General features: G+C 43.4%; 1 protein-coding gene across 4 annotated transcripts in view; it reads left to right on the top strand.

The window, feature by feature from the left end:
- The window catches only part of unc5b (unc-5 netrin receptor B), a 268,998-nt gene that overhangs the window by 112,448 nt on the left and 135,833 nt on the right, over nt 1-20,717 (top strand). Inside the window, exon 1 of one of the 4 annotated variants that reach the window (XM_072583547.1) lies at nt 9,605-9,653. The exons of the other annotated variants lie outside the window; for them this stretch is intronic. Coding sequence (XP_072439648.1) covers nt 9,620-9,653 — 34 coding nt within the window. The 5' untranslated portion in view covers nt 9,605-9,619. Of the gene's footprint in view, nt 1-9,604; nt 9,654-20,717 lie in introns of those variants that run through there. 4 annotated transcript variants of the gene reach the window in all.

Genomic DNA, 20,717 nt, shown 5'->3' with positions numbered 1-20,717 from the left:
AAGGGTCACTGGACCTGAAATGTTGACTCAGTCCTTTCTCTAGATACTATCCCACCTGCTGAGCTTTTCTAGCAATTTCTGTTTTTCTTTTGCAGAACAAACTGGCAGTCAAAATTATTTAGCAATGAAGCATGAAGTAAACACTTTTCATGAACCTCCAAAGTTAAAGGTTTAGTTCAGACATGCATACTGTCGTCATGAAGTAATTTTGCAGGGGTTAGCTTGTTTCTTGGCCCACTCACTGAGCTGATTTCTCAATCTTCATGGGACTAAATCCCTTCCACCATCACTACAAGTTTCAGAATTGCACAATGTCAGAACTACATTACTTTTTTGCCTAGCAACTGAATGTGAAGGGTGAACAGTAGAAAAAAGAATTTACCTGCACTCCCTGAGAGAATGGAATCTTTCTTACAATGTAAGTTTTTCCAGGAGAGAGCCTCATAACGAGGGCTTTATTACCGTGAACTCCAAAATAAATACAAACTACATAAAGATGTAATGCCAACCAAATGTTCACCTTCCATTTACTCTGATTGTGAGGAACACCACACTGTATGCAGTACCTTGCCTTTAAGAGCTCTTTGTGCATACAATCTTGCACCTCTGCCTGACAGTTAGATTAGATTCCCTACAGTGTGGAAACAGGCCCTTCAGCCCAACCAGTCCACACCGACCCTCCAAAAAGTAACCCACCCAGACCCATTTCCCTGTGTTTAATGAAACTAACACAATGGGTAATTTAGCATGGCCAATTCACCTGACCTGCACATCTTTGGACTGTGGGAGGAAATCGGAGCACCCAGAGGAAACCCACACAGACACAGGGAGAATGTGCAAACTTCTCACAGGCAATTGCTCGAGGCCAGAATCGAACCGGGGACCCTGGTGCTGTGAGGTTATTCTGGTTATTCTGCTATGACCCTCTAAACTGCTCATATAAAAATCAGTCAGTCTGCTGTAATGTTTGTTTCATAACAGTTGGAACTATGAGATCATTAAAGGCCTGAGAAAGTCTGAGCTTCCAGCAATGAGTGGTCAAGGGAAAAGACCTTGGAGTTCACCCGATTTGAACTAAAGAGAAACATATGATAGGGGAGGAAAATATAAACTGATGGCATTGGGAAGTGAATGGGATTTTGTTTTTGGCTTTTTGAAATCTATTTAACAGTGTAACACATGTGTAGCTTGGTCTATTTTATTTTATTATTCTGCCTTTTGTGTTCTACTCTATTGTTAAAACTAAATCTGCAGCCTCATGTGTCCACAGTTTAGTGAAAAACCAGAAGAGGTTAAAGTAGAAGACGATGTGATGTAAAAAGCCACATTTCATTCTGGGATCTGAAGTGTCCAGTGGTAACATCGGCTGCAATCATAACATCCCAAATATTTAACCTCTAACCTGGGTGCACCCTTCCAGCTTCCAAAGAATGGCTTCCATTCAGCAGTGACTACTCATAATGGAGTCCACGGTGGTTCAGTAGTTAGTACTGCTACCTCACGGTGCCAGGGACCCAGGTTTGATTTCAGCCTCAGGCATAAGCTCTTCATCAGGATTCACACTGTAGGCATTCTATCAGTTATTACACTGCAGAAGAAGGTTACTCAGCCCATCTTTTCTATACAGGCTGTCTGGATGTGCTTGATGACATGCTCCTGCCTTTTTCTATGAAACCCTGAATATTATGTTTAATTCACATAATCATCCAATGCCCCTATTTAATGCCTCATTTGAATCAGTCTCCACCACATTTCCAGGTAATGCATTCCTAACGACTCGCTGAGTGAGAAAGTTTTTCCTCGCAAGAATATATAATATAGAACTCACTGGCATATGCAGTGACCTCAGAGAATAGCATTGATGTGCTCACAGAAAGCCCATGAGAGGGAGGAAGGTGTAGAAAGATACACTGATGGGGACAAAGACTGGAAGGAGACTGGTGTGAAACATAAACACAGACCTGTCAGTGCACAGCAAATATAGAAAGGCTTGAGAGGACATCTTGTCAAATGTGCTCTAAATATATTCAAGCATTCGAGTAGATCTTATGACCTAGATGTTTGTTATAAAGAATGTACCATATGTTGGATCGTCCTTAGTATCTGCCCTCAATTACAGGTCCCCACAGTGTGATCTAACCTGCATTATTACTTAATCTTTCTCAACAGCAAATCTGCATGAGTGTTTTTGATGTCTGTCGGTTTGCTGACAGGAGAGCAGGAGGATTGAATTAATAACCTGCCTGCAATCTGTTAATGGCTTTTAGATTTCATTTAAGCTATTTTACACACTCAACGTGATTGTTAGCGAGTTTTGAGAAGATTTATGGCTCAGTTTGAGATTTTGGATGTAGGTTTGCTCACTCAGTTGAAAGGTTCATTTCCAGACATTTCATTACCTTACTAGATAAATCTTCAGTGGGCCTCAGGCAAAGCAATGCTGAAAATCCCTGCTTTCTATTTATATGTTTGGGTTTCTTTGTGTTGGTGATATCATTTCTGGTGGTGATGTTATTTCCCATGGTGAAGTCACTTCCTGTTCCTTTTCTCAGGGGGTGGTAGATGAGGTCTAACTCGATGTGTTTGTTGATAGAGTTCCGTTTGGAATGCCATGCTTCTAGGAATTCTCGTGCGTGTCTTTGTGATTGTGTCTGTATTGATTGTAACGAGGTCAGTCAGGTGGACCTCATAGAATACGGGTTCCTTGATTGGGGCTGTTAACCCGGTCCAATCAGAGAGCCCCGGCATGTCAAAGGTTCTGTTCACTCTGAGAGCTGAGTGTGTCAAGGACTTTCCAGGTGTAAATAAAGAGTGACTTGGTTTTGGGATACCCCTGTGAAGTTATTTCAGTGTCACTGATTCTCCAACCAGCTTTCATAGTATATCCAGGCTCTGGGTGGGATGCTTTTTGGAAGGTCGGTGCAGACTCAGAGGGCCAAATGGTCTCTTATACTTACTGAGTACCTCCAGCACTTTCTATTCTCCTTTTTTCAGATTTCTGGCATCCTGAGTATTTTGCTGTTAGTTAAGCTCTTCTGTTACTTGATTAACATTCCTTCACTACCTGATAGCACTGAGACTCCCTTTCACCACACCACCTCCCCCCCCCAACTCAACTCATTGGTCAGCGAGCTTGTGGGATCTTCCTTTGCACAAGATGTCTGCTCTGCAATGTCCAGACTGCCAACTGAATGTTTTAGGGAAATCTTAACTTTCTGAACATTCAAGTTGTCTACCCACATTGATTCCTGGAATTGTCCATATTCCCATCTAATAAGGGAAGAGCATAAGAACATTGGTCTGATCATCCCTCATGAATGTCCTACTCTAACTGCTGTGTCCCCCTGCTCCTAACTTGTCACTAATCAATTTAATTGGGAATTCAGGAGATAAATCTTTTAAGAGAGTACTGAGAATGTAGAACTCTCTATTCCAGAGACTGGTTGATATATTTGAGGGGAAGCTGGCTAAACATGGAGTCATAGAGTCAAAATGACTCAGGATCAAAGAATCATGGAGGTTTACAGCACAAGGGACAGAGCAAACAGCATATAGGAGGGAGAAAGATGCAGAGTGGAATTGAAATAATCCCATCACCAAATCACCTTCAGTTACACATGCCGAGTGCATGACACTGACCCAGCTAGAACAGAGCCGGCTCCTAGTGTGAACTCAGCCCCCGATACTCCTGTTTATATATATTTTATTTTATTAAGCAATATGGTTTACAAAACATTTAACCTTTACAGCTGTATACAGAGAAACAGCAATTTACGGGAGAGAGGACCGGCAAAGCCAGACCCCAAACCTCATCATTCAACCAGTTTTCAGGGAAACGAGGCCAAACCCCAAAGCCCACTTTCAGTCATTGCAAAACAGTATCAGTAGCAAATACATATAAGTCAGTCCAATTAGATAGTGCATAGAACACAGACCCACCCAGCTACCCACCAGTCCCTCGCACCTTCTGGCTGAGACACCAATTTATTTTTTTTAAATTTTACTTTATTAAACAGTACACAGTTTACAAAGCAGCTAACATTAACAGATGTATAGGAGTGGCAAAGCCAGGCACCAAACCCTACAGTTCAACCTGTTTTCAGGGAAATGAGGACAAACCTCAAATCCCCCACTCCTGTTTATATCAGTCAGCCAGGACTCCCTGATTGGACCGGGTTAACTGCCCCAATCAGGGAACTCATATTCGATGAGGTCCACATGGCTGACCCCGTTGCATTCACTGCAGACATGTTGATAGGGTGAGATGAAGAGGGGTAGCAGGGAACTTCTTTGGAGTAGGCCATGCCCTTCCCATCAGGCCTAACGGGATGTATGTATGCAGCATCATCTGTTCAGGCCAGGAGTTCAGACTGGGTCTGGACTGTACTGTAGATGTTTCCTAAAGACTGAAAGTGTTCAACCTCTTGTAAGGTCAACCTTAAAATGGAGCGTGACCGTGTTTGAATCAATCCGATCTGTTTGAGTGGCATTACGTGGTGTTTTAAAGGAGCCATTAATTTGCTTAAATGCAGCCTTTAAAGTGGTAGACCAAGTAATCCCCTATAAAAGTTAGTATGGGGCCTCTGTGGTAGTGCCCTTACCCCTGGACTGAGAGGCCTGGGTTCAAGTCCCACCTGTTCCAGAGGTGTGTAATAAAACCTCTGAACAGATTGATTGGAAAAATAGATAACTTTTTAAAGAAAGCGTGTATCTCCCTTAGCCACAGAGCTTTGTCAGACCAGAATATGTTCATGTTGGGGGTCGTGTGATTCAGCTTAGCTGTGTTTGTAATCCACTGACCCCCCTCAGCAGGAACACTCGCCAGGAGAAATTGATTTTGTTGTTGAAGAAAATGTCACTTGTTCTTTTCAGTATCTCAAAAGCTGCTACAACACTTTTATCTCTTTCAGTGTGGAAGTACAAACAGGTTTTAATGTGACAATCCGGCCAGTCACTGGTATGGCGATTAGGAGTTGTGAAGGAAAATTAATCCACCTTCCAACAGCAACAGGAACAGTAATCCTATCATTATCATCATTAATGATTGCCCTTTGACCTGAGGTCAGGCTATTAGAGTGCTGGAACCAGTGAGGACAGAGAAGTTGCCCCTCTGGGTACAAGCAGATGACACGTATCATTAATAACATGGTGTTACCTTTGGGAGACACAAGTGGGGGGGGGGGGCAGTAATTTAGCATTTTTATCTACAGGAGAGCAGTGCGACACTTCCACAGATGGAGAACTCAGCAAATTGTATGATGTACAGAACAAGGATGCTGAAGCTCTTGAAATGATACTCGTGACTCGTTTCATATAGAGGAGCACAGTCTTTACCTTCCTGAAAAGGATGTCTGTTGTTCTTTGTCATAGCCAGAAGGAAGTGCAAAAACCTTGGTGCCGCATTTTAGTCTTACAATATTCCTTAACTTCAGTGAGCACCACTTGTATCAGTTTTGTGTGTGTGTGCGCTTTATGGATGATTCCTTAGCCATCGTTATGTGCCACTGTCGTAATTAGACAAAGCAGTTAGCCTCAGATTGAAGAAGTCAGGTTTTTAAGGTGAAGCAGCCTTGTAGTTTTAATCTGATCCTTTTTCCATTTGCTCATGGCTCTCAGTGAAACCTAAAGTGTTTCCAGTTCTGTTTCAATCTCAAAACACCCATGTTCCCTGTGTTTAGTTAAAGCACCTTGTTATTATACAGTGCGTTACACAGAATAATGAGAACCCACGAGTAATAATTACAAGGCAGTAACTTAATCATGGGTTCCTTGTTAATAATACAGAGGCTCAACTGGTTGATAATCACCACCCAAGGACTGAGGATTCATTTAAAGCTTTGACATTGCTCTATGATATCTGCTGTCTACAGTTCTTTACTGTCCTTTGTTCTGTGTACCTATTTGTGTCAGGCATCCATTGTGCTGTGTATTTGATGTTTGATAAATTTCTACTGTTGAGGACTAAATGTTGCAATGTTGTTAACTTTAGTGAGAAATAATCAATTACCTACAATCAGAGGTGATGTTCCAATTGAGATTATTTGCAATCTCCAGAATAGATGAAGGCCATTCAGTCCCTCAAACCTATTCTGCCATTTGATAAAACATGAGAATAGTGTGTCAACGTGTCCACCCAAATTGGCTGCTTTAATCCCCAATATTCCCATCCTACAAAAATCGTCGAGAAACGCAGTACTGAGCAAATGCTGGTCTGGTCATCCTCAGACAGATACAGAATATGGGAAACACTAGAAGTATGAAATATTTAACAGAAAAATGCTGCAATTACTCAGGTTTCACCAGATCTGAAATTCTGAATCACGACTGTTAGATAGATGGTGAAAGAATGAACAATTTGTTTTTACAAACCATGTTATCCAGGAACATTGCAAGTCAAATTGAACGCCAACGTAGAAAGGGTGTTTTTGAGCTCGTAATTCTGTTTTACACCATTCTCAATCTTTACGTCCAATGCCTTCAAATATTATAATTGCCTAAAGTCAAAACCAAACCCTTTGACTTTAAAAACAAACACACTTGTTAATGAGATCAGTAATTTAGTGAATCATTTGATAACTAAATCAATGATTGTCTTTAGGCATTTGAAATATTTGAAGGCATTGAAAACAAAGATTGGGAAATAAAGCAAAGTATTTTTGAAGTGTAGTCACTGTGGTAAATACTTTTTATTTAATCACAGGATGAAGGAGTTGCTGGATGGGCCAGCATTTATTGCCCATCCCTAATTGCCCAGAGGGCAAGTCAGAGTCAACCACATTGCTGTGGGTCTGGAGTCACAGGTAGGCCAGACCAGGTGAGGATGACAGATTTCCTTCCCCAAAGGACACTGATGAACCAGATAGGTTTTTCTGACAATGGACACCAGTTTCATGGTCATCATTGGACTCTAGCTCCAGATTTTATTGGATTCAAATTCCATCATCCACTATTGCGGGATTCAAACCTGGATTCTCAGAGCGTTGCCTAGCTTCCCCGGATTAAGAGTTTGGTGATCCTATCACCAGGTCATCATCTCCCCATTAAATATAGGAAGCACACCAATCAATTGGCGCAGAGTGCTTCCACAAATAGCAATGTGATAATGGCTAGATCACATTTAAATAATATAGTTGAGGATTAGACATTGGCAAAACCTCCAGAGTAAAGTCCCTTTTCATCCGGAGTAGGATAATAGGATCTTATATATTCTGAACAGATCAAATTTGGCTTAATCATAGAATCCATACAGTCTGAGGAAAAGCCATTTGACCCATTGAGTCTACACTGACCCTTTGATGAGCATCTCACCCAGACTCACCCCTCCACCGTATTTACCCTGATCAGTCCATCTGACCTGCACATCCCTGAACACTGTAGGCAATATGGCATGGCTATTTCAGCTAACCTGTGCATCCATGGGCTGTGGGAAGAAACAGGAACACCAGGAGGAAACCCACGCAGACACGGGGACAATGTGCCAACTCCACACAGACAGTCATCCAAAGCTTTCTGAACAGATAGAAGGTCTGCTGAGACTCCCTGAGGACGACATAGTCTGGAAGGCTTTGGGCTCATTACCTTCTGACTCAAGATGGAAGGGCACCACCCTTGAACCATGACTGGCCATTCCAACTGACTGCTTTTCTTGGGAACTCAGCCCTGTTTTCTGCATACATTTCCAGAAGTTATTGTCTTGTTTCCCCAGTTTTATCTTCACTGATATGCTCTTTCCAGTTTCCAATTTCTCACGAGCCACCCGACTTCATCGTTGGACAACTTCTCTGCCAGTTTACTCAGATTGTTAACACGCTTGCTCAGCGGGTGGTCATGGTCAGACTGCACCAAGCAGGGAGATGTAGAAATTAACATGAGCGCAAAATGAAATCTGAAAACTTCGAGGAATGAAAGGGTGAATCTCACATAAACCGAAACAATTCTAACCGGACTAGACTGGTTAACTGCAGGAGGACTGTTCCTGATGACTGGGGATTATATGACCAGGAATCACAGTTTGAGAAAACATAGTGGACTATTTATGTCTGAAAACAGCAAATGCTGGAAATCACAGTGGGTCAGGCAGCATCCATGAAGAGAGAGTGAGCTCATTAGCTTTTTTTTCATTTTCAGTACAGATTTCAGCATCTGCAGTAATTTACTCCTCCCTGAGTGAGGAGAAGTGACTGGGGAGCCTGTGGAATTCTCTGCCACAGAAAACAGTTTTGGCCAAAATATTGAATGTTTTCAAGTAGAATTCAGATATAGTTCTTAGGGCTAAAGGAATCAAAGGGTTTGAAGGGGATGTGGGAACAGAATACTGAGTTGGATGTTCAGCCATGATCAACTTGAATGACAGAGCAGGCTCAAAGGGCTGAATGGCCTACTCCTCCTGCTCCTATTTCCCATGTCTCTGAATGAGCATGATGATATTTCCACTCTCTGTGACATGCAGAAGGAGATGTGCTATTCTTTTCTCTCATGTGGTACACTCCAAACTTGAAAGAGACTGAACGATGTGACGCTGAAGGAGTATATTCTTCCCCCTGCAATCCTGAATTCTCACCCATTTTTAACAGACCCTATTCATCCATTGCACTTTGTAGTAATAAAATAATTTGGCATCTTTGGGAGACAATCTAAAGGTTTTGAGCAGCTTGGTGATGTACTGACCTGTTTTACAAACAGAAAATGAGGCCATGACATCATGCAGAACAGCAGAGGCCCTTCGGCCCATCAAGTCTGTGCTGACCTATCTGCACTAACCCACTTTCTCGCACCAGGCCCAGAGGCTTGAATGTAATAATGTTTCAAGTGTTGATCCATGTATCTTTTAAAGATTGTGAGGTTCCCTGCCTCTATCTCTCCCCTCACATCAGCAGGTGGCATGGTGGCTCGCACTGCTGTCTCACAGCGCCAGGGACCCAGGTTCAATTCCAGCCTTGGGTGACTGTTTGTGTGGAGTTTGAACATTCTCCCCATGTCTGTGTGGGTTTCCTCCCACAGGCCCAGTGAATTGGCCATGCTAAATTGCCCATAGTGTTAGGTGCATTAGTCAGAGGGAAATAGGTCTGGGTGGGTTACTCTCTGGAGGGTTGGTGTGGACTTGTTGGACCAAATGGCCTGTTTCCACACTGTAGGTAATCTAAAATAATTACAGGGCTCTCTGTGGAGTGGATGGGTGTAAATGTTTATAGTTTCCTTCTGGCACGGGTAGATTTTGCTCAGCCTCACACTGTCCCGAACAACATGATGTGCGTAAAACGGAATCTTTTGGTGCTTTGGAGGCAGGACACAGTACCATGATGCTCTATGTCTAGATCAGAGTGGTGCTGGAAAAGCACAGCAGGTCACGCAGCATCCGAGGAGCAGGAAAATTGACGTTCCGGGCAGGAGTCCTTCATCAGGAATACCATGATGCTCTATAATGACTTTATATTGCCAATGCTGACTTTATTGCTGATTGGAAGCACGGCCTATTGATTGGACCTGCAAAGATGCATTGACTTTTTGAGTTTCTGTGGTTGCTTCAAGTTCATTCATTTTTCACTTGCATGTTGCAGGTGCTAGAATGTCTCCCGGATATTGATTCCTGTTCCGTGGAGAAAAGAAATCAGTGAAAGCAATGAAGGTCAAACCTGCTCCGGCTGTGGAAGCTGGTGAGCTGCTCCGTCCAATATCTCTGGGACAATTGATTTTGATTGCCGGTGCTTTGATCATTGCCATCAAGCACATTCATTACGAGAGACATTTATTAGACAGCCATAAAATTAGTACATTATCTCTGAATTTAATAAGCACAAGAGTCTCATTTTGTCAGCAATTCAGAACTCCCATTTATGTCAGTTGCTGTTCATTAAACCTGCGTTGATATTTATGTTCGCAGATTGACTCTGCAGAGACTTGTTCTCAGTGCTGCCTGGTCTTGTTGGGTAAGCAGCTTACACACGGCACCAAAACCAATGCTGCCACTCTTTGCTCGTAAGAGCCTGTTTGTCCAACGATGGGATTGTTGGTTTTGGCATTTTGTGTCCTCGGTGGGTGTTGGCACTCGGCTCAGATTTGCATTGGAGGCAGTAGAAGAAAGGCACCAGAATTCTGTGCTAACTTGGTTGAATATGAGAACCCTTCAGAAACCATGAGATCCATTGACCTGAAATTGGCTGAGAAGGAATTTTGATTTACAGGATGCCTTTCACATGCTAAGGACATTTTGCATTTTGAGTGGTTTGAGCAATTGGGAGAGGCTGAACAGGCCGGGGCTGTTTTGCCTGGAGTGTCGGAGGCTGAAGGGTGACCTTATAGAGGTTTATAAGATCATGAGCATGGACAGGATGAATGGATAAGGTCGTTTCCCTGGGGTGGGGGAGTCCAAAGCTAGAGGCTTAGCATTAAGGTGAAAGATTTAAAATTAACCTAAGTGGCAACTTGTTAATGCAGAGAGTGGTGCATGTACAGAATGATCTGCCAGTGGAAGTGGTGGAGGCTGGTACAATTATAACATTTAAAAGGTATCTGGATGGGTATATGAATAGGAAGGGTTTAGAGGGATATGGGCCAAATGCTGGCAAATGGGTCTAGATTAATTCAGGGTATCTGGTTGGCATGGACGAGTTGGACCGAAGGGTCTGTTTCCATGTTGTACATCTCTATGACTCTATGAATGTGTAGTGGCTGCTATTTGAACACGCTTAACAGCCATTTTAGAACATAGAGCAATACAGCACAGGAATAGGACCTTCGGCCCACAATGTTGTGCTGAACATGACGCCAAATTAAACTAATCCCTTTTGCCTGCCCTTGGTCCATATCCCTCCCGTCCATTCATTTTCACGTGCTTATCCAAACTCCCCTTTAAACACCTGTATCTACCACTTCCTCTGAAAAAAAAATCTGACCCTCATATCTCCTTTGAATTTACCTCCTCTAAATTTAAATTGCAAATTTCCACAGACAAGAGAGGCAATGATGATGTGAAAATGACACTGGATATTAATCCAGAGGCCCAGGGTAAATCCCCGGGAACTTGTGCTCAAGTCCCATCATGGCAGATGGTGAAAACTGTATTCAACAAAATCACAACACTGGAATCAACTGCTACCCGATCTCTGATCAATGAAACAATTGCTATAAAAACCCTTATGGTTCACTAACACCTTTCAGGAAGAAATCTGCTTTCCTTATTTGGTCTGGCCTACATTTGTGTCCAGATGAGGAACAGTGGCTTAGTGATCATGTTATTCAACTTGCACAGTGGGTCAGTGGTTAGCACTGCTGCCTCACAGTGCCAGGGACCTGGGTTCAATTCCCACCTCTGGCAACTGTCTGTGTGGAGTTTGCACATTCTCCCCATGTCTGCATGGGTTTCCTCCTACAGTCCAAAGATGTGCAGCTTAGATGAATTGGCCATGCTAAATTGCCCATAATGTCCAGGGATATGTAAGTTAGGTGCATTAGTGAGGGGAAATAGGGGTGGCAGAATGGGATACTCTTTGAAGGGTCGGTGTGGACTTGTTGGGCCAAATGGCCTGTTTCTGTACTGTAGGGATTCTATGATGGGTTTGAATCCTTCCACGGTCCATGGTGGAATTGAATTCTGGAATAAATCAGCCCGATGGAGACCAAGTATTCACTGCTGATTGCTGCAAAGATCCATCTGGTTCACTCATGTCGTAGGAAACTGTCATCCTTACATGTGACTCCAGACCCACAGCAATGTGGGTGATTGGTATTTGCCCTCTTCGTCACTGATACCCACATCCTGTGTATGAAAGAAAGGAAATGTCACACAGGACATGCAGTTGGTATGTAGCTGACGACTGAACAATTAAGCAAAAGTGGGCACTGAAGGTGCTGGAGATTAGAGTCAAGCGTGTGGTGCTGGAAAAGCACAGCAGGTCAGGCAATATCCGAGGAGCAGGAAAATCGACGTTTTGGGCAAAAGCCGTTCATCAGGAATGCATAATCTGTACAATCAATGGTGGCTCAGCCAGTGATGCTTACATATTATAAACAAGTTAGGAAAATCACAAAGGTTTGCAATGAATTTTAGTTTGGGGTGCATTAGTCAGAGGGAAATGGGTCTGGGTGGGTTACTCTTTGGAGGGTTGGTGTGGACTTGTTAGGCCGAAGGGCCTGTTTCCACACTGTAGGGAATCTAACCTAATCTACTCTGAGCTTGTATGGTTGTGGGAAAAATTAGTTTTGGATAAAAGGGTGAAAAAGAACACTGCGTGATCTTCTGATACATCCCACACTGCTGCTGGGCAGAATGTCCCTTACAAGTTCCCATACCATTAGTCCCAATTTTTATGAACCTTATTGAGAGTTCACAATAAGGTTAACAGTCTCTGAAGGAACAGTCCTATCACTAGGTGCAGGTTCACAATGACTGGCACCATGATTGAAACACAAAATTGTCATGGAACATCCAGTCCATCATGCCTGCACTGGGTCCATGATCTGGTGCCAATCTCCCACCTTTTCCCCATGCCCCTGCTCACCACTTCTATCCAAAAATGACCATCCAATGCCCTCTTGAATGCCTAACTTGAACCATGCCTCCACTGCGTTTCCAAGCTGGACTGTTCTTACCAAACCAAACCATTGGCAATCCAATTGCTTCCCAAGGTCAAGGAAGAGCTACCATTGGGCAAAATCAACCCACGCCATCACTGTGCCCCCAGCAATGCACTCAGTGCCTTTCCACCGTCAAGGCCTACCCTTCTTCAGGGGCGACACACTTCAGTTAGAGTGTGCTAGCCTTCCCTCGATTACATTCTTACTTCTCAACAGTCATGTCTGTGATAATACGCTGACCTTAGCATCTGCTCAGAGGTAATTAATAATCTCTGATTTCACGGAGCACCATATGGGACGTACTGTGTACACAGACACAGAAATAATGTGGAAAGCTGGAAAGTGGAAACAGCTGCTGGGGTCTTGCTGAGCTGCTTCTGGGAGTCTGTATCTCCTTCTGTGAAATTGTGGAGTTCTCCACAAGACTGAGAATATCAGCTGCTGGAGGTAGGCTTCACTGACCGAGAGAGGGCTTTAGGACAAAAAGGTATGGATTAAGTGGAAGATGTTTGAGTCAGAGAGCAGGGCAATTCCCTGTGTATAGGAACATGAGTAAGGCTATTCTGTAAAAATCATATTGAAACATCTAATCCTAAGGGGACTAGGTGGGAGCATGTTTCCTCTTGTGAGAAGGACTTGGAGTCAAAAAGATGTACACCACGGTAACTGACCGATCCACACTGGCCAGTTATCCTAAATTAATCTCGTCTCACCTGCCAGCACCTGGCCCATATCCCTCTTAACCCTTCCTATTCATATACCCATCCAGCTGCCTTTTAAATGTTGTAATTGTACCAGCCTCCACCACTTCCTCTGGCAGCTCGTTCCATACACACACCACCCTCTGTTGTGAAAAGGTTGCCCCTTAGGTCGCTTTTACATTTTTCCCCTCTTATTCTAAACCTATGCTGTCTACTGCCCCATACTGGGTAAAAAAAACCTTGTGTATTTACCCTATCTATGCCCCTCATGATTTTATAAACCCTTATAAGGTCACCCCTCAGCCTCCAACACTCCAGGGAAAACAGCCCCAGCCTGTTCAGCCTCTCCCTGTAGCTCAAACTCTCCAACCCTGGCAACATCCTTGTAACTCTTTTCTGAACCCTTTCGAGTTTCACAACATCCTTCCTATAACTTAAATGAGGGGACACAGGGGGTTTTCAGCCTTCTTTATTGCCCACCCTTGTTGCCCTTGAGGTGTTGATGCTGAATCACTGCAGTCCATCTGGGGAAGGTGCCCCCACAGAGCTTCTGAGAACAGGGTGCCAGTGAAGATGAATGTGCAGCTGATACAATACCAATCAGAATGGTGTCTGAGTGAAATGGGATTTTGGAGGTGATGGCATTCCCAACCACACCTGCCTAGCTCGGTACTGGATTAGGAAGGTCACATTACAGATCTTTACAGTTGCATATGTAGTGAGCACAGAAGCTTCTTCAACTTTGCACAGTCAAATTTAGCATTATTAAATATTAACCAAATATAAATATGAATAAACGTATAGCACTGTAAAGTGTTCACAACTTTTTAAAATATTTGTGCCTGGGGATATCATTGGCTAATGTTGCCTTTACTGCCCCTGTGAAGGGTAGTTCGGAGTCAATCACATTGCTGAGGGTTTGGAGTCATGTATCAGCTAAACCAGGTAAGAATGGCAGATTTCCTTTTCTGATGTTCATTATTGAAACAATCGTTTTCTTTGTAATAATGATGATGTGCTGGTCATTATGCCAGCTACATATTTGGCGCCACCATTCAATAAGTTCAGGGCTGATCTATTTCCACCTTCCCCGATAGCCTCTCAACCCTTTCCTTAACATGAACCCTCCCTCTGCCTTAAAAAGATTCAAGGACTCTGCTTCCAAAACTGTTTGAGGAAGAAAGCTCCAAAGACTTCTGAAAGTAAAATTCCTAATCTGTTTTAAATGGACAACCTATGATTTTAAATCATTTATCCCTCGTTCCAGGCTCCACATTGAAATATTTTCCTGATATACCTTAAACTGTAGGCAGCTTGTGGCAGCTTGCTTCTTACCACTAAGTAAGATTCCTTCACTCCTTATGTACTTAAACACACCTTCATCTGTAAATAGTAGGTTATCAATTACTGCGTTGTAGTGTAGTGTTTAAAAGCTCCCTTTCTCTTCATACACTCATTCCAGACTGGTGTCCACTCTTACTAATATCAGAGCAATGTGATCACATGCCCTCATGAATTACATGAATCTCTATCACTTACGCCATCATTGCCATCTCCCTGTTATTGTAAGGACACCTCTTCTGGAGAAAATAAAATGTGCTGGAGATCAGAGCTGATGAAGAGTCATCTTGCCTCAAAACATTAGCTTGCTCTCTCTCCATGGATGCTGCCTGACCCGCTGTGATCTCCAGCATTTGTTGTTTTCAGTTCAGATTCCAGCATCTGCAGTGATTTGCTCTTCTTTTCGAGAGATTTGTGGCTTTAACCACTGGACAGATTTAAAAAAATGAAGAGATAGCTTTTCCAGCAGCAACTGCATTGATCATGTGTTACTCGCTCTTGCTTTGCTAATCCCCAGCTACAGTTGTCCAACCACTGTTACACTGATGTGATTCTTTCCTGACTATTAGGATAAATACTGATGGGCCTTGACAAAGAGGAATCTTCTGTCTTCCCAGTGTTGCCCAGTTATCAGTAGGCCTGAAGCACTCAAAGCTGATCTAGCATTTCCCTGATTGAGTTCTCTACTGCCTGCATCATTGATGGTATCAGCCCTTTCATAGATTCCTCCAAGTACCAAGATCCCTGACAGTTTATGCTAATTTTTATTTGATGGAAATGGATATTGTTTTGGACCCTTGGAGGAATTAAGGATGGGAAACTGGGAGTTAAGATGGAAAATCAGCCACAATCTTAGGTAGTGGTGCAGCAGGCTGAAAAGGTCATCACCTGTGTCTTAGGTTCTGCTTCCTGTTGATCTCAGTGAATGCATTTGGCAGTGTCTTATTTCCATGGGGATGGCCCGACCCAGTGTCCACACTGAAAACACTGGTCACAGTCCGGAATACCCACTCCAGGTGCCACAGGTGAAATAAAAAAAACTTGACAAACTGCAGCCGTTTCTTAACAGAGATCCAGACTGAAACTCGAAGAGCACAGTCACTTCCGAGGCTGGAGTTTGTGTTTCAGACATCCCAACATTGAAGTAGTAACCAAACCCAGGTGCTATTTCCTCCTCCCTCATTTCTTTTTATCATAATTTTGTTGCCTCTTTGTAGTTCCTCCTTTTTCTGAGTTTGGTTCTTCCTAACTTCCCTAATGTAGACATTGAGCCATCGAGTTCTACCACAAGGAAACAGACCCTTTGGTCCAACTTGTCCATGCTGACCAGATATCCTAAACTAATCTAGTCCCTTTTGCCAGCATTTGGCCCATATCCCTCTAAGCCCTTCCTATTCATATACCCATCCAGATGCCTTTTAAATGCTGTAATTGAACCAGCCTCCACCACTTCCTCTAGCAGCCTATTCCATACACGTACCACCCTATGTGTGAAAAAGTTGCCCCTTAGGTCCCTTTTCAATCTTTCCCCTCTTGCCTGAAACCTTTGCCCTCTAAGTTTGGACTCCCCTACCTTGGAAGTAAAGACCTTGGCTATTCACCCTACCTATACCCCTCATGATTTTATAAACATCTGTAATGTCACCCCTTAGCCTCCGATGCTCCAGGGAAAATAGTCTCTCCCTATAGCTCAAATTCTCCAACCCAGGCAAATTCCTTATAAATTAGGGAGGCATGGTGTCTCAGTGGTTAGCACTTTTGCCTTACAGCACCAGGGACCTGAGTTCAATTCCTGCTCCAGGCGACTGTCTGTGTGGAGTTTGCACATTCTCCCCGTGTCTGTGTGGGTTTGCTCTGATTTCCTCCCACAATCCAAAGATGTGAATTGGCTGTACTAAATTGCCCATAGTGTTGGGTGCATTAGTCAGGGGTAAGTATAGGGTACAGGAATGGATGTGGGTGAGTTGCTCTTCAAAGGGTTGGTGTGGACTTGTTGGGCTGAAGGGCCTGATTCCATATTGTAGGGAATCTTTCAAGCTGAGTAACATCTTTGCCCCTCTTCAATTATTTCTCTGGACATAAGTAGCATCGTACAAGTTTGGACTGTTGAAGCACTTTGTAAGATGTTGCTAGGTCCATGCTATTCCTGAAAGAGCAGTGCTCGGCCAGTTAATGCCAAAGGAAGTGAAAGTCTTCCCCAGCCTCAGCTGCAAGAAGAAACACCGGCACATTGAGACTTCGTGGGCTGCGAATGAATTATTAATAAAATACATGGCTTCTCAGCCATTAGCTGATTGAATCAAACAGCAGGTTCCTTCAATTGTCTGTAACAGGCTGAGTACAGATATTCATCATCCAGGCCACTCTTGCAAAACACAAACTACTGCATCTTCTGGTAAATGTGATTTCATGAACTTTCAGCACTCACTGGACAATCTCAAGTGCATGAATAGCCACACCAACCAGCAATGTAAGGTAATCAGTCAGGCGTACAATGTGACTCACTTGTGCTGATACATTCATAAAAAGGGACCTGTCCTCTGCAAGTAAAAGAAACATGTTACAAAAACAGAAATTGCTGGAAAAGTTCAGCAGGTCTGGCAGCATCTGTGGAGAGAAATCAAAGCTAATGCCTCCGGTCCAGTGACCCTTCCGCAGAATCTGTTTCTGATTTCCAGCATCCACAGTTCTTCCAGTTTTTTAATTGTGTGTAAGATTTGCGTCTGTTTTGAATTATCTGGGAGCTTGGGAAGCCTATTGTTCCCTGTTGTTTTTCCCATGGCAATGCTTCCACCAATCAGAGTCAATTTGCCAATTATTCTTGTGTCTTGCCCAGAGGAGTGCAAAACAGAAAGCTTAAGCGACATGTTTCCCTTTTCAAAGAGCAAATACAGACACTGTGCCCCAGATGGCCTCCTTCTGTATCAGGTAAAAACAGGTCCACCCCCCCCCCCCAACAACCCACCGTCCCTTCCTGGCACTCTCCCCTGCAGAAATTGCAAAACCTGCACCCACACCTCCTCCCTCACCTCAATCCAAGGCCCCAAGGGAGCCTTCCACATCCATCAAAGTTTTGCCTGCACATCCTCCAATATCATTTATTGTATCCGTTGCTCCCGATGTGGTCTCCTCTACATTGGGGAGTGGTCTCCTCTACATTGCTCTGGTTCAGAAGGAGAGTCTAGATTAGAGTGGTGCTGGAAAAGCACAGCAGGTTAGGCAGCATCCGAGGAGCAGGAAAATTGGTGTTTCGGGAAAAAGCCCTTCATCAGGAATACAGGCAGGGTGCCTGCAGAGTGGAGCGATAAATAAGAGGGGGGTGGGAGTGGGGAGAAAGTAGCATAGAGTACAAAAGGTGAATCGGCAAATACCTTCTAAACCAATTCTTTCCCTCTCTCAAAATGCAACTGAATCCACATTTTGATTCCCATTCTCAGACAAGTTTCCAGTCTTAACCAAACTGTTGTAACATCTGTATAAGGAATGTCAATTTCCTACTGCAATCCCTTAAAACATTTCGATTTATCTTTGTGTTTGGTTGATGTCAGACTGCGAATGCTTGGAAAAGATGTGCATGCGAAACCAACACACAGAATGCTGTAGAATCTCAGCAGGTCTGGCATCATCTGTACAGAGAGAAACAGTTCTTCCAAAGAACTGTAAAAGAGTCTTACTGGACTCAAAATGCTAATTCTGTTTCTCTCTTTCAGATTTTTAGCATTTTGCTTTTATTGTGATGGCCATGTGTTCACACAGTGCCTTTCATAATCTCAGGAGATCCCAAAGTACTTTACAGTCAATTAAACACTCCTGAATAATAAACAATATGGAACATTTCCAATGGTTATGTTGTTGTTCAGCAACTAAGGCAGGTTGTTGCCTGGGATTGGCATTGACATTCTCAGGGGATCTCGCAGGTTGTGAATATCTTTTGGAAATCTTGGGAGAAGGTCAGGATTTGTCCATGGTTACTGGAGTGTGTATAGTTGCAGAGACCTCTGGTCACATTTATGACAGGAAGCTGCCATTTTTCCAGTGGTGCCTTGGGAGTAGGTTATATCATCGGGTTAGTCCTCGCAGTATTTCTGTCTTTGCTCCAGTCCCATGTGCAGAAACGTTTGCAAATATGTTTTGCAAATATGTTTAGCAATCCACTGTAGTGATTAGAACGGCGGTCAGGTGGATCTTATTGACCATGAGGTCCCTGATTGGGATTATTAACTTGGGTCAATCAGGGAGCCCTGGCTGAGATTCCCCCCAGTCTAGGGGCTGTCTCTAAGCTGGCTTGTCAAGAGCCCAATACAGTGCACATGCAAATGAAGGGTGACTTGGTGACAGGATACTGGACTCTGTGCAATTATTTCACTACAAAAAGGTGGGTCCACTGTTTACCTCTGCCATTTGGTTTGAAGGAACCTTACATTTTGATATCAATGAGCAATATCATTAGGTTAAGAGTACTTGACCTAATTTCCTGTTATCTTGCTCCTACTTAAAGAAAACCTTTAAAACCCCTCTACCTGAAATGAAATCACAAAGTGCTGGTGAAACTCAGCAGGTCTGTAGAGAAAGAAACAGAGTTAATGTTTCGAGTCCAGTAACCCTCTGTATTGATTGGGAGAGCCCTCCTGCTGTGACATTCTTGAGACAGTAACATGCATATCTTCACCCATTGAACATGGATCCTTATTGTCAGTCCCTCCATGTACGTGTGTGGTAACCTCAAATGGACAAATTGCATGATGCAATTTTCAATACACTGGGCTTGTTCCATTTTAAACTGTGCCGTGAGGACTTCTGCATCTCGCTGAAGCAGCAAACACAGTCTCATTTGACAGTTCTGCCCCAGTGCCACTAAGATTATGTGCTCAGAGGTAGGCAAATTCAATAACACTTCCTTGTTTTTGTATTCAGGCTTCAAATATGCAATTTGCATTTTCTACCTACGGTGCTATATGCTTTACTGAGGTAGGAAAGAAAGAAGGTTCCCAGATCTTCTCTTATCCATCTCCCACCATCTTGAAAACCTCTTATACATTATCCCATGTTTTTTACCTATATAAGTAATAATCATAGATGGATGCAACTTTACAATCTATCTATCCAACTCGTCTCTCACAATGCATTCACCTATCACCATCCCATCTACCCTTCCCCCAGTCCCCACCCCCCTCCCTCTATTTCCTTCTGGGCTCCCTCACCTTCCCCAGTCCTGGCAAAGAGTTTTGGCCAAAATTGTTGACATTTCTGCTCCTCAAATGCTGTCTGACCTGCTATACTTTTCCAGCTTCATATATATTGTCTCTCACAATGTGACGCTCTCTGTATCATGATGTGCACTCCCCACCCCCACGATACCATGTGATCTTCTCAAGGAGGGTTAGTAGTCTTTGGCCAATAGTAAACTCTGTGTTAAACTTTGTAAAACACTGTCAGCCTCAGTTGGAGTGTTGCGTTGAGTTTTTTTGGTGCTGCATTTTAGGAAAGATGTGAAGACATTAGGGATGGTGTAATAATGATTTGAGAGAATACGCTTAGGGGTGAGGAACTACAGTTATGAGGATACGTTGGAAAAGATGGAGAAGGGAAGGTTCTGAGGCGAGATAGGGACAAACTGTTCCCAATTGTGGAAGATGGGAAAAAAGAAGCAAATGGATAAAATCTGGAATGTGTTTCCTGAAATGTGTGGCAGAGGCAGGTTCAAGCAAGTGGAAGTAGGATTATAAGCTGTAAAGGAAGCAGTTTTTTGTCTGTTTACGGGATATGGGCATCACTGGCTCGGCATTTCCATTCCCTCATTGCCAGGGGAAATTTTAGAATCACATAGATTTGAAGTCACAGGTAGGGCCAGACCAGGTAAGGTCCTTCCCTCCAGGACATTAATGAACCAGACGGATTTCCCCCTGCAATTGGCAGTGGTTTGATGATCATCATTAGGTTCTGAATTCTACATTTTTTTATTGAATTTAAATTCTACCAGCTGTCATGACAGGATTCAAGCCCATGTCCCCAGAACATGACCTGTGTTAATAGTCCCATGATATCACCACTGCATCACTGCCTCCCCCTGCTGTGTGCAGTTATGGGGAGAGGTTGGGGAAT

This window comes from Chiloscyllium punctatum, chromosome 13 (genome assembly GCF_047496795.1).
Source record: "Chiloscyllium punctatum isolate Juve2018m chromosome 13, sChiPun1.3, whole genome shotgun sequence".
Lineage (NCBI taxonomy): Eukaryota > Metazoa > Chordata > Chondrichthyes > Orectolobiformes > Hemiscylliidae > Chiloscyllium > Chiloscyllium punctatum.
This window is presented reverse-complemented; position numbering and strand designations above follow the sequence as displayed.